General features: G+C 47.3%; 1 protein-coding gene across 8 annotated transcripts in view; it reads right to left on the reverse strand.

Moving 5' to 3' along the window:
- The window catches only part of ABLIM2 (actin binding LIM protein family member 2), a 342,851-nt gene that overhangs the window by 110,669 nt on the left and 217,731 nt on the right, over positions 1-14,451 (reverse strand). For all 8 annotated transcript variants that reach the window (XM_063924017.1, XM_063924051.1, XM_063924068.1 and 5 more), the window contains exon 9: positions 13,973-14,050. In XM_063924017.1, coding sequence (XP_063780087.1) covers positions 13,973-14,050 — 78 coding nt within the window. The remainder of the gene's footprint in view (positions 1-13,972; positions 14,051-14,451) is intronic.

Genomic DNA, 14,451 nt, shown 5'->3' on the forward strand with positions numbered 1-14,451 from the left:
TCATCACATAAAGTTTCTGTGTGACTTCCATATTTCTCACACATTATATACCTGGCCGACCCAATTGGTCGGACCACTGAATCAACCCGAACCGAGGTTGATCGCCCCCTACCTGAACAAGTGGCCCCCATAGTTCGAAAGTGTTGCTTTATTTAGCCAACCCTTTACGCAAAACCAAATGTCAACAATAGGCTGACGGTGGCGGTTTACCGAGTACCCCACTCACTCGCCCACGCCGACCAATACGACCTGATCACACCGATATGGTGCTGGCGTACTCGACCTAGGGCCCCTGCGACCTGAACCTCTATTTACTGGAACCTGCGAGGGTTATCCGAAGAACACTTACTCTTTCCAGTAACTATTGGTTGCTGGATAGTTCCTGAGTGAGCAGCAAACTTCCCTTAAAAAAAAAAAATTACACAAATCACGTTAGAGTGTACAGATAGCGTTTGTGACCCCTTTACTCTAATGGTATTAGGTCAGATTACTAACTACTGCACACACTTACGTGCGGTCCAGTCGTTCAGTACACAAACAACTAAGCTTATGTACGGAAAGACCAATGGAATCGAAACTTACGACTGCGAATTCCTTCAGCCAGAGCTTATATGGCCTATATGGGTGTTGCACCAACCCTTTTCGGTGTTGTGCCTGTGAACTGTATAGCGGACTTCCTTGTCGGCTGTACCTGGACCTCCTGGTCTGCTATGACCTCCTGGTCTTGTTACAGTATGACCTCCTGGTCTTGTTACAGTATGACCTCCTGGTCTGTTATACTCTAATGCTCAAAATTGTATATTTAACCAGAGATGCCTCCCTAGCCACCGTGCACGTCACTTACACGCATGTACCTCACGAGTACTCGACTTTTCTTGTGGTTCAACCTTTAAAAATAGTAAAAACACTCACTCATCACATGTACACTTTTGTTTCTATTTCTATTTCTGCGCAGAAATTTTTCTTTAGATCAGGTGTGTTACCAATTAGGAGCAGGATCTGTTAATTAAATTCCGGACACCCAAAAATAGACTTGCGTTATTTCTCGCCTCGCGTTATTTATCGCTTTGCGTTATTTATCAACTTATCGTGACTTGAGCTACGTGGGCGTAACCGGACGCTCCGTTGCGTAATATACGCTGCGTGCGTCGGCCTTTGGATTGCGTACGCAAGTCTTTGTTAGAGACACGTATACGCAAAGCAAAAAACCACCGTAACACAATTTATACTTTTATCAATGTAGATGATCCTTGATCATCTACCACACAACACACTGACTTCGCCTTATCTCCCAGGCAAAACTGTGTGTTTGTCTATCCTTTAACTATGTTATCTATTCTTAAACTATGAAATAACGGCAACTCTCTTTTAGCACTTCTATCAACTATAAAACTGGCAGACAGGAGAGTGATATACGAAAATGAAAAAGAAAAAGAAATGCAGATATATATGTGTGCGTGCGTGTGTACGCAAGACAGAAAAATAAACAGTTTTTTTTTAAAAGACACTAGCGTTTTGTTCTTACCTCCGGTTCCCGGATTCCTTCAGCACTCTTTACCTAAGCGAAGCAGACGCTTATCCTGTCAGCACTACGAGGGATACAACCTCCCGCCCTTTGCTGAGGGATAATGTCTGCTGATCTACCTAGTGCAGATATGTGAAGGACGGGCGAGCCGCCAATTGATAAAGCTAAATATTTATCGTATATAAAACACTTTAAGAGGTCTAAGAACACTATACGCTATCTACGTAAGAAGTACCGTAAGGGTACGCAAGTTGTGTAGCGTTCGCTCAACCGTAGTCGAGACGCTCAAGCGTCACGTTCGCTTACGGCCCAGTGATCACAGGCAGGCACGCTATTGGCTGCCGACTAACGTAATGATTCGCTATAGCGTAGCGTACGCTCGGGACCACGAGGAGATCACCAGCGGTGCAGACGCTTACAACGTTTAAACCTTTATATCTATACCTTTAACGATGAGATACACAGTATACCTTAGTGTGGAGACAGAGTGTAAGTGCAACCTGGTGTAACCTGATTAACTACAAAGCTGCTTGAGCGTCACCGACGCTCAGAGAATACTTAACCCTTATAAAGAATACACAGATACCTGGGCTTAGGGTCCAAAACCTATTATATGTATTATAACTATTATACTTGCAAAAGGAATCACAGTACAAATGATACACTACAATATAACATAAACCAACTAACCAGATAAACTAGACAGGAAATACAATACAATATAATTAAAGGAAAATACGAGAGAAAGAGTAGAGAGAGAGAGAGAGAGAGATGGCTCACAGTAAGACAATATGATTACGGAGAAAACTTACGCACAAGGGGAACGATCGCATGCGCCTCGATATCCAGCTCCCGATTATCAGCAATGAGAACCGTTGAAGAGAGAGAACTGGATACGGTCGGCCTGCCTATTTATGCCCCACACACAATACAATTCAATGGTCCCTACAATCTCATTGTTCATTGGACACAGGAATTCGGCTTCGCATTATAACAAAAGGTCATAGGTTGATTCATACAGGTGGGCTGTGACTATTTCCAACTGCTCAGGTGGGAGGGAAACTGGGTTTCCCGCCGCATGGGTAATAAAGTGCAAATAAAGTAAATGTTCATAAACTTCTTATGTCCATAACTATTCGCACGAGCGATTGATCTGTTTCAAACCAACACCGGAATATTTCTAATTAAATATTCTTCCGATGGATACTAAACACCACTGTATTACTCCTGTCTGACCCTTCGTATCAAACAAAGAGGGATTCCTCTGTTCATAAACATTCTATATTAACCAAACTTTCAGAATCTATCAAAGGGACCATGATCTACAAAATACATTATTAGTGAAAATATGTAATGATTGAGTCGCACGCTACGATCGCATAAACTCTACCGTAAATACGCATACCATGCGCCTGCGGGTGCCCGCGACTGTGAGTATGCGCACGTACGGGAGAGCGTACGCACGCGCAGCACGGACCTGTGTGAGGTGCAAATATGGTAGTGTGCATAGAGATATTTTTCTGACTTTGACAGGTGATTGGAGGAAACACATAAGCCAGATGAAAGTCCCATCTCACCGACAGGGCATCCACAAAGATCGCTCTGGGATCCTTTGTTCTTGACCCGTATGTGAGAACTTTGTTGTTCAGACGGGACGCCATGAGATCTATCTCTGGCAACCCCCACTTGTCTACTAGAGTCTGGAAGACCTCCGGGTGTAGAGCCCATTCGCTTGCCTGAAAGGCGTGTCGACTGAGAAAGTCCACTTCCCAGTTTAGGACTCCCGGAACGAACACTGCGGACAAGGCAGGATGATGAAGTTTTGCCCACTTTAGTATGTGACTTGCCTCCATTGCTTTTCGGCTGCGAGTTCCTCCCTGATGGTTGAGGTACGCTACTGCTGTCGCATTGTCCAAGCGGATCTGGACTGGTTTTCCCCGAAGAACGTCCTTTGCCTGAATCAGTGCCATGTATATGACCCGAAGTTCCAATATATTTATTGGCAGGCAACCTTCTTCCATGGTCCATTGCCCCTAGAAACACTGCACCCCAGCCCTGGAGACTGGCATCTGTGGTCAGAATTTCCCAATCTGATATCCAGAAGGGTCTACCCTTGTCCAGATGGGATGTCTGTAGCTACCAGGCTAATGACCTTCTTACTTCTATCGTAAGAACCATAGTCTGAGTTTTTATCATCTGATGCAACCCATTCCATTTGGCAAGAATCAGACGCTGCAGAGGCCTCGAGTGGAATTGTGCATACTCCACCCATGTCGAATGTTGACACCATCAAACCCATCACACGCATTGCTGCGTGAATGGAAACCTTTTCACTGTGTAGCAAGTCCTGAATCCTTGACTGAACCTTAGATATCTTGTTCAGAGGTAACATTACTCTCTGAAGACTTGAATCCAGTACAGCCCCCAGTGAGTCATCCGCTGTGTCGGAACCAGAAAAGATTTTGCCCAATTTATGAGCCACCCGTGCTTCTGTGGGGTCCCTGCACGGCCACAATGTCCATGCCAGCGTTGCGGTCCCTCTCCGGAGACCGCGACCGGAACTCGATCTAATGGCGGAGATGTGCCTAGGAACCGGAGCGCCTCCGCCGCAAGTACCCGGGAACAGAGCCAGCGGGAGTATGTGACGCCGCTGGGGAGGTGATGGAGCCGCAGCACGGTATGTCACACTGACATATGAAGTGCTGCAGCCCTTGAAGTCTTCTAAATAGCTTTTTCAGGGCTGCCTGCGCAGCAACCCCTGTTAAGTGACCTGCTTATGCAGGCACCAACTCTAAAACTGAGCTCACAGTGCCTGGAGGCGGGGTTATATAGAGGAGGCCCCGCAATGCATCCTGGGACAGTCTAAAGCAGGGATGGCCGGACTTTCGGGACCTGGGTTCTACTTTTTGTCCACTTACTTACCGGTGATCTACCGGCGTCAAATAACACCAATAATAACGCTCACATTTAAGAATAGCATTAGGAATGACAATATCAAATAACCACCCTCTGTGCAAATCCCCCCCTTGTGCAGATACCCCCTTCCACTCCCCTGCATAATAGTCCCCTGTACAATACCCTTCTCCGAGGAAAATCCCCCACTTTGCATATACCCCTCTTCCAGTCCCCTGCATAATAGCCCCTCGTACAATAATACGCTCTGTGCAGATCCCACCCTTTGCAGATCATCCCTCCCCTGTGAAGAAATCCCCCTTTGCATAACTTACCTGACAAGTTGTCACGCTGCCTAGCTTCAGTCCTGCCTCTCCCCGCAGTCACTCTCCCGCTTTCACGCTGCATGGCCTCCCGCTGGCTGCTTCTCCTGTCGTCACCACCGCCGGCTGGATCAAACTGGATCCAACTAGCGCCCAGGCTCCTCACATCACGGATGATGTCATTACGTCACCCGCACACTGCATCCCTGGGAACTGTGAAGAGAAGCAGTGGGCGGCAGGCTCATTACAGTTATTTTCTGTTAAGTCTGTTGCGACCTACCGGCAGATGCTCCGCGAGCTACCAGTAGATTGCGATCTACCTTTTGGCCACCTCTGGTCTAAAGCTTTAGCCTGTTGGTGCCTCTGGATCAAGACCCATCTCTACACCCCGATGTATTCCCTGTGGAACACAGTGTACCCCGCTGCAGAAAATAAGATTTTAAACCTACCGGTAAATCTTTTTCTCCTAGTCCGTAGAGGATGCTGGGGACTCCGTAAGGACCATGGGGTATAGACGGGCTCCGCAGGAGACATGGGCACTATAAAGAACTTTTAGTATGGGTGTGCACTGGCTCCTCCCTCTATGCCCCTCCTCCAGACCTCAGTTAGAGAAACTGTGCCCAGAGGAGATGGGCAATATGAGGAAAGGATTTTGTTAATCTAAGGGCAAGATTCATACCAGCCCACACCAAACACACCGTATAACCTGGAATATACGCAACCAGTTAACAGTATGAACAAAAAACAGTATCAGTCAAAGACCGATCTTAACTGTAACATAACCCTTATGTAAGCAACAACTATATACAAGTCTTGCAGATGTAGTTCGCACTGGGATGGGCGCCCAGCATCCTCTACGGACTAGGAGAAAAAGATTTACCGGTAGGTTTAAAATCGTATTTTCTCTTACGTCCTAGAGGATGCTGGGGACTCTGTAAGGACCATGGGGTTTATACCAAAGCTCCAAACCGGGCGGGAGAGTGCGGATGACTCTGCAGCCCCGATTGAGCAAACGCGAGGTCCTCATCAGCCAGGGTATCAAACTTGTAGAATTTTGCAAAAGTGTTTGAACCCGACCAAGTAGCTGCTCGGCACAACTGTAATGCCGAGACGCCTTGGGCAGCCGCCCAAGAAGAGCCCACCTTCCTAGTGGAATGGGCCTTTACTGAACTTGGTACCGGCAATCCAGCCGTAGAATGAGCCTGCTGAATCGTGTTACAGATCTAGCGAGCAATAGTCTGCTTAGAGGCGCGACAACCTTGTTGGCTGCATACAGGACAAACAGAGCTTCTGTTTTCCTAACCCTAGCCGTCCTGGCTACGTAAATTTTTAAGGCCCTGACTACATCCAGGGACTTGGAGTCCTCCAAGTCACCCGTAGCCACAGGCACCACAATAGGTTGGTTCATATGAAAAGAAGAAACCACCTTAGGCAGAAATTGAGGACGAGTCCTCAACTCTGCTCTATCCACATGAAAAATCAAGTAGGGGCTCTTGTGAGACAAGGCCGCCAACTCTGACACCCGCCTTGCAGATGCCAGGGCTAATAACATGACCACCTTCCAGGTGAGAAATTTTAATTCCACCGTTTGAAGAGGTTCAAACCAGTGTGATTTAAGGAACTGTAACACCACGTTAAGGTCCCATGGTGCCACTGGTGGCACAAAAGGAGGCTGGATGTGCAGCATTCCCTTTACGAACGTTTTGACTTCTGGGAGACAAGCCAATTCCTTCTGAAAAAATATAGATAGGGACGAAATCTGTACCTTAATGGAGCCTAATTTTAGGCCCATATCCACTCCTATCTGTAGGAAGTGGAGAAAACGGCCCAGATGGAAATCTTCCGTAGGAGCATTCTTGGTTTCACACCAAGATACATACTTCCTCCAGATACGGTGATAATGCTTCACCGTTACTTCCTTCCTAGCCTTTATCAGAGTAGGGATAACTTCCTCCGGAATACCTCTCTCAGCTAGGATTCGGTGTTCAACCGCCATGCTGTCAAACACAACCGCGGTAAGTCTTGGAACATGCAAGGCCCCTGCTGCAACAGGTCTTCCCTGAGAGGAAGAGGCCACGGATCTTCTGTGAGCATCTCCTGAAGATCCGAATACCAGGCCCTTCGAGGCCAATCTGGAACCACGAGTATTGCTTGTACTCCGTTTCGTCTTATGATTCTCAACACTTTTGAGATGAGAGGCAGAGAAGGGAACACATAGATCGACTGAAACACCCATGGTGTCACTAGGGCGTCTACCGCTACTGCCTGAGGGTCCCTTGACCTGGCACAATACCTCCGAAGACTTTTGTTGAGGCGTGACGCCATCATGTCTATTTGAGGAAGTCCCCAAAAACTTGCTATCTCTGCAAAGACCTCTTGATGAAGTCCCCACTCTCCTGGATGGAGATCGTGTCTGCTGAGGAAGTCTGCTTCCCAGTCCACTCCCGGTATGAAGACTGCTGACAGAACACTTACGTGATTTTCCGCCCAGCGCAGAATTCTGGTGGCTTCCGCCATTGCCACTCTGCTCCTTGTCCCGCCTTGGCGGTTTACATGAGCCACGGCTGTGACGTTGTCTGATTGAATCAGAACCGGTAGGTCACGAAGAAGATACTCCGCTTGTCGTAGGCCGTTGTATATGGCCCTCACTTCCAGCACGTTGAGGTGTAGACAAGCCTCCTTGCTTGACCATAGTCCCTGAAAATTTCTTCCTTTTGTGACTGCTCCCCATCCTCGGAGGCTCGCGTCCGTGGTCACCAGAACCCAGTCTTGAATGCCGAACCTGCGACCTTCTAGAAGGTGAGCACTCTGCAGCCACCACAGGAGAGACACCCTGGCCCTGGGGGACAGGCTTATCTTTTGATGTAGGTGTAGATGGGACCCCGACCATTTGTCCAGAAGGTCCCACTGAAACGTCCTCGCATGGAACCTGCCGAAGGGGATGGCCTCGTAGGCTGCCACCATTTTTCCCAGAACTCGAGTGCATTGGTTTTAGCAGGTCCCTGACCATGTTCTGGAGGTCCTGGGCTTTTTCTATTGGTAGAAAAACCCTCTTCTGTTCCGTGTCCAGAATCATGCCTAGGAATGATAGTCGAGTCGTTGGAAGCAACTGTGACTTTGGCAGATTGAGAATCCAACCGTGTTGATGTAACACTCTCAGGGAGAGCGACACGCTTTTCAGCAATTGATCTCTTGATCTCGCCTTTATCAGGAGATCGTACAAGTACGGATAATTGTGACTCCCTGCTTGCGCAGGAGCACCATCATTTCCGCCATTACTTTGGTGAAAATTCTCGGGGCCGTGGAAAGCCCAAACGGCAACATCTGAAACTGGTAATGACAGTCCTGTACCGCGAAACGCAGGTATTCCTGATGAAGAGGAAATATGGGGACATGAAGGTAGGCATCCTTCACGTCCAGCGACACCATAAAATCCCCTGCTTCCAGAGTGGATATCACAGCCCGGAGTCATTCCATCTTGAATTTGAACTTTTTCAAGTATAGGTTTAGGGATTTTAGATTCAAAAAGGGTCTGACCGAACCATCCGGCTTCGGGACCACAAACAGTGTTGAATAGTACTCTTTCCCCTGTTGGCCTAGGGGAACCTTGACAATCACTTGCTGTTGACACAGCTTTTGAATTGCATCTAATACCACTTCCCTCTCCGGGGGAAGAGGCTGGCAAGGCCGACTTGAAAAATCGGCGAGGGGGCACCTCTTCGAACTCCAGTTTGTAACCTTGGGATAGAATTTCCAACGCCCAAGGATCCATGTCTCCTAGAACCCAGACCTGGCTGAACAGTCGAAGACGTGCCCCCACCGGTGCGGACTCCCTCGAGGAAAGAGGACCCCCGACCTCTTCTGGACTTATGCGACCGAAAGGACTGCATCTGATATTGTGGGGTTTTCTTTTGCTGTGGGGGAACAAAAGGCAAAAATGTAGATTTGCCCGCGGTAGCATTGGAAACTAGGTCCGCGAGACCATCCCCAAACAAAACTTCACCCTTGTAAGGTAAAACCTCCATATGCTTCTTTGAGTCGGCATCACCCGACCATTGGCGGGTCCACAGAGCTCGTCTTGCCGAAACTGCCATGGCATTGGCTCTGGAACCAAGCAGCCCCACGTCTCTTTGAGCGTCTCTCATATATAAGACTGCGTCTTTAATGTGACCTAAAGTCAGTACAATGGTATCCTTGTCCAGGGTATCCATGTTAGCCAACAAGGTATCTGTCCATGCTGCAACAGCGCTACAAACCCATGCCGATGCTATTGCCGGTCTGAGTAAAGCACCCGTATGTGCATAAATAGACTTTAAGGCAGTTTCCTGTCTACGATCCGCAGGATCATTAAGGGCCGTGGTGTCCGGAGACGGTAGCGCCACCTTCTTGGACAGACGCGTTAACGCCTTGTCCACCCTGGGCGAGGATTCCCACCGTATCCTGTCCTTTGCAGGGAAAGGATACGCCATAAGGATCCTCTTGGGAATCTGCAGTTTTTTGTCTGGAGTTTCCCAAGCTTTTTCAAATAATTTGTTCAGTTCATGAGATGGAGGAAACGTTACCTCAGGTTTCTTTCCCTTAAACAAGTGTACCCCTCGTGTCAGGGACAGAGGGGTCATCTGTGATATGCAAAACATCTTTTATTGCCATAATCATATAATGAATACTTTTGGCCACCTTAGGGTGTAACCTTGCCTCATCATAGTCGACACTGGAGTCAGAATCCGTGTCGGTATCAGTGTCTGCTATTTGTGATAGGGGACGCTTTTGAGACCCTGACGGGCCCTGTGAGCCAGTCAAATCCGCGGATTGACTCCCTGCTGTTTCCCTGGACTCAGCTTTGTCCATTCTCTTATGTAATAAGGTCACATTAGCATTTAAAATATTCCACATATCATACCAATCATGAGTCGGCATTGCCGACGGAGACACCACAATCATCTGCTCCACCTCCTCCTTGGATGAGCCTTCTGCTTCAGACATGCCGACACCCGCGTACCGACACCCGCACACACGGATATATCTATAAGGGGACAGTTCCCCAACAAGGCCCTTTGGAGAGACAGAGAGAGAGTATGCCAGCACACACCCAGCGCCAACTGACACTGGAAACAATTCCCAGATATAGCGCTTTTATATATATATTAACTGTGTAATACACTCACTGCGCCTAAATGTGCCCCCCCCCTCCCCCCCCTCTCTTTCAGCCCTGTGTCACCGTTCTGCAGGGGAGAGTCCGGGGAGCCAGATTCTCTTCAGATCACTGTGGAGAAAATGGCGCTGGTTAGTGCTGTGAGACCAAGCTCCGCCCCCTCTAGTGGCGGGCTTCGGTCCCGCTCAAAATTACAATTAATGGCGGGGGATGTACATATCTACTGACTCCGCAGCCCATATGTGAAAAACATGCCAATACAGAAGTTTATATTGCTGCCCAGGGCGCCCCCCCTTCGCCCTGCACCCTTCAGTGCCTGTCAGTGTGTGTAACGTGTGGGAGCAATGGCGCGCAGCGTTACCGCTGCGCGCTTACCTCAGTGAAGATCTGAAGTCTTCTGCCGCCTTAGAAGTCTTCTTTCTTCTTATACTCACCTGGCTTCTATCTTCCGGCTCTGCGAGGAGGACGGCGGCGCGGCTCTGAGACGAACGGCAGGGGGAGACCTGCGTTCCGATCCCTCTGGAGCTAATGGTGTCCAGTAGCCTAAGAAGCAGAGCCTATCATTCAAGTAGGTCTGCTTCTCTCTCCTCAGTCCCACGATGCAGGGAGCCTGTTGTCAGCAGGACTCCCTGAAAATAAAAAACCTAACAAAAGTCTTTTTCAGAGAAACTCAGTAGAGCTCCCCTGTAGTGCACCCAATCTCCTCTGGGCACAGAATCTAACTGAGGTCTGGAGGAGGGGCATAGAGGGAGGAGCCAGTGCACACCCATACTAAAAGTTCTTTATAGTGCCCATGTCTCCTGCGGAGCCCGTCTATACCCCATGGTCCTTACGGAGTCCCCAGCATCCTCTAGGACGTAAGAGAAATCTTGTTTTCCAGTGCTATCATTCGTTAGTTAATGATGTTGTGTACAGTCTAGGTACAGCCTAAAGCTGGGTACATACTGAGCGATATATAATGGCCATTTAATCAAACAGCCAATATATCGTGAGCTCTTCGGTGGGTGTGTACTTCCGATATGCAGCACAGCCGATATCCAATATATCCGCACTTGCTGCAGGGACAGCTGATGACTGACATCTTAACTGGGCAGGCACATTTAAATGCCCGCCCAGTTGTGACATCATGCACGACACATTGGGCACACGATTGGTTAGTGTGTACGCACTTACCAGTCGTCAGAAAGGACGACACATCGGCTGTCGGCCAGGTGTGTACCCAGCTTATGGTGGTGAATGGAACTAGAGATACTGCTAGGTGGGAACGTGTTGCTGTAGAATGTTCTAGTAAAGACACAATGAAGCTGCACACACAATAAAACAGAGAGAAAAAGAATGACTTTATATTTTGAAGAAAATTATTTGAAGATACTATCCAATACTTAGAATAGAGTGTAGTCATGATAGTTTCCCTATAAAGAGACACTGACCTCAGAATATTCTGTGCTTCATTTGCCTAGCACATGGCGATATATACTGCATACATAACAAATATATACATACATATATAACACATATATACTGCATATACAGTATAACACAGTATGTGCAGATGGAGCCGCACTCATGTGAGGCGGCTGCATCGCAGGCGTGCACTCCCGCTGTGAGTAGGTGATCCGTTCGCCTAGTTACACCGGGAGTGCACAGAGACGCTCCCATTCTGATCGTATCCGTCCGGGCGCGCGACGGAGACGCTCTCCCATTCTGGTGACTGAGGTGCATCTCCGTCACGGGCACACGCGCTAGGCCAGCCAGAGACGCTCTCGGCGTTAGGCGCGCCCGCCCCACAAATGGAGCCATCTATATATGCATATTATCTGTGTAGACTATGGGTGTGTTTCAGATGTGATTGGAGTGAAAAGGAGGTGCAGTGAGCTGGAACAACTGCAACTGCTAAGTGGAGTATCGGTGCCGCAGGAGAGGTCCCACTCAGGGACTAACACATAATCTCAATAATGAGAATATCCCACTGATAGGTACTTATTTAAGCGAGGAAGTAGTCTGTGACCGATTAAAACATTTAAAGATTAATAAGTCACCAGGGCCCGATGGTATTCACCCAAGGGTTCTAATGGAGCTTAATTCTGAACTTGCAAAACCGCTATTTTTGATCTTTAAGGATTCAGTTATATCAGGTATGGTTCCCAAAGACTGGCGTATGGCGGAAGTAGTGCCTATATTCAAAAAGGGAAGTAGAGCGGAACCAGGTAATTATAGACCAGTTAGTCTTACATCTATAGTGGGGAAAGTATTGGAAGGTATTCTAAGAGATAGTATTCAGAAGTTCCTTGAAGTCAATAAGGTCATTAAAAGGAATCAACATGGGTTTATTAAGGACAGATCCTGTCAAACCAACTTACTTGGCTTTTATGAAACAGTAAGCGCAAACCTAGATCAGGGTAAAGAGGGGGATGTAATCTTTTTAGATTTTGCCAAAGCATTCAACACTGTACCACACATAAGACTTATCTACAAGCTACAAGAATCAGGGCTAGGAAGCACAATATGCACTTGGGTCAAAAACTGGTTAGATAATAGGGAGCAGCGCGTTGTGGTTAATAGATCTTATTCAACTTAGATTGAAGTGCTAAGTGGTGTGCCGCAAGGCTCAGTATTAGGACCGCTATTGTTAAATATTTTCATTAACGACCTAACAGAAGGTCTAGAGAGCATGGTGTCAATTTTTGCAGATGATACCAAATTGTGTAAAGATATAAATGTGGAGGGGGATGCTGAGTCGCTTCAGAACGACTTAGTTAAATTAGAAGCATGGGCAGCGAAATGGAGAATGCGCTTCAATACAGACAAGTGTAAGGTAATGCACTGTGGTAACAAGAACAAAAATAACACCTACCTACTAAATGGGGTAAAATTAGGGGATTCTGTACAGGAAAAGGACTTAGGTGTCCTCATAGATAGCAAACTAAGCAGTAGTACCCAAAGTAGGACTGCAGCAAAGAAGGCTAATAAGATATTAGCATGCATAAAACGGGGAATTCATGCTAGGGACGAGAGTATTATACTCCCGTTATATAAATCACTTGTGAGGCCACACCTTGAATACAGTATTCTGGGCACCTTACTACAAAAAGGATATCCTGGAGCTAAAAAAAGGTTCAAAGGCGGGCGACCAAACTAATTAAGGGTATGGAGACGCTGGAATACGAGGAAAGGCTTGCAAGACTAGGCATGTTTACAATGGAAAAGAGTAGATTAAGAGGGGACATGATCAACATTTACAAATATATAAGGGGACAATATACAGATCTTGCGCAGGACCTGTTTTTGGTTAGATCAACACAGAGAACTCGTGGACACTCGCTCAGGTTAGAGGAGAGGAGATTCCGCACAATACGGCGTAAAGGTTTTTTTTACGGTAAGGACAATACGTGTTTGGAATTCCCTGCCTGAGGGAGTTGTAATGGCCGACTCAAGTCAACACCTTTAAGAATGGGTTAGATAAATTCCTAATGGATAAGGATATCCAGGGTTACGGGGCATAGTCACGCACTATGGTTATTATAAAAAAGAGGGGTAAAACGTAACGGCAGTCATCAGCATCAGTCAAAATTTTATACAAAATAATCGTGCATAGGAAACCACAAATAGGTTGAACTCGATGGACAATTGTCTTTTTTCAACCTTAGATACTATGTTACTATGTATGAGTGACCATCGCTGCTGCTTACTTGGAAGCAGCAGCGATACACTAGTATGGTAATGCAGCAGGAGGCGTCTGATATAAGTAGATGCCTCCTGTGTGCATGTGTTATCCTGTGCTGCATCCTAGGACACAGCATAAGAACACCTGCAACACCATTGGCCGGCTGAGTGATCCATGGAGTGCAGCAGAAACAATGGGATCTGAATCAGTGCAAACTTAAGGAGTTGTGTCTTTGCTATGTCATCGTAATATCTGTATCTCGACCACGTCCTCACTAATATTATGAGCTCCGTGCAATTATGTCACACATATCCCTTGTAGGTAGGCCCTAGCATGAAATAAAGACTCTGTGGGGAAGAGAAGGTAAGCAATGGCACGTTACTAAATGTGCATTCCATGATCAATGACAAACTCACATAAATGACTCTGCTAGGGGATCCAGATGTACTGGAAGCCGGCACTGAGATGATACTCTCTGAAGACGTCCTTGTTTCCTGTGACACACAGAGAGTTACAGTAACTGAACATGAGAGGATGCAGCACACAAATCATCAGTACAAATTATATGCCAGAAATGTTAGGATATGAATTAAAAATGATTGGCGTTTGGCTAAGAGAGAGAGTAGTAGTGTCTAGGAGAAACTGACGAGTCCCCCAATCATGGACACTCTACCTTGTTCATCTGGCAGAAAGCCGGTTACTAGGTAAGACCTAGATGCTATGTGCCCCAGACTGCTGATCTATAGGTGCCTGGGCGTCACCTGTGAGTGCTGATCTATAGGTGCCTGGGTGTCACCTGTGAGTGCTGATCTATGGGTGCCTGGGCGTCGTCTGTGAGTGCCGATCTATAGGTGCCTGGGCGTCACCTGTGAGTGCTGATCTATAGGTGCCTGGG

The sequence above is a fragment of the Pseudophryne corroboree genome, chromosome 1, assembly GCF_028390025.1.
Source record: "Pseudophryne corroboree isolate aPseCor3 chromosome 1, aPseCor3.hap2, whole genome shotgun sequence".
Classification (NCBI taxonomy): Eukaryota; Metazoa; Chordata; class Amphibia; order Anura; family Myobatrachidae; genus Pseudophryne; species Pseudophryne corroboree.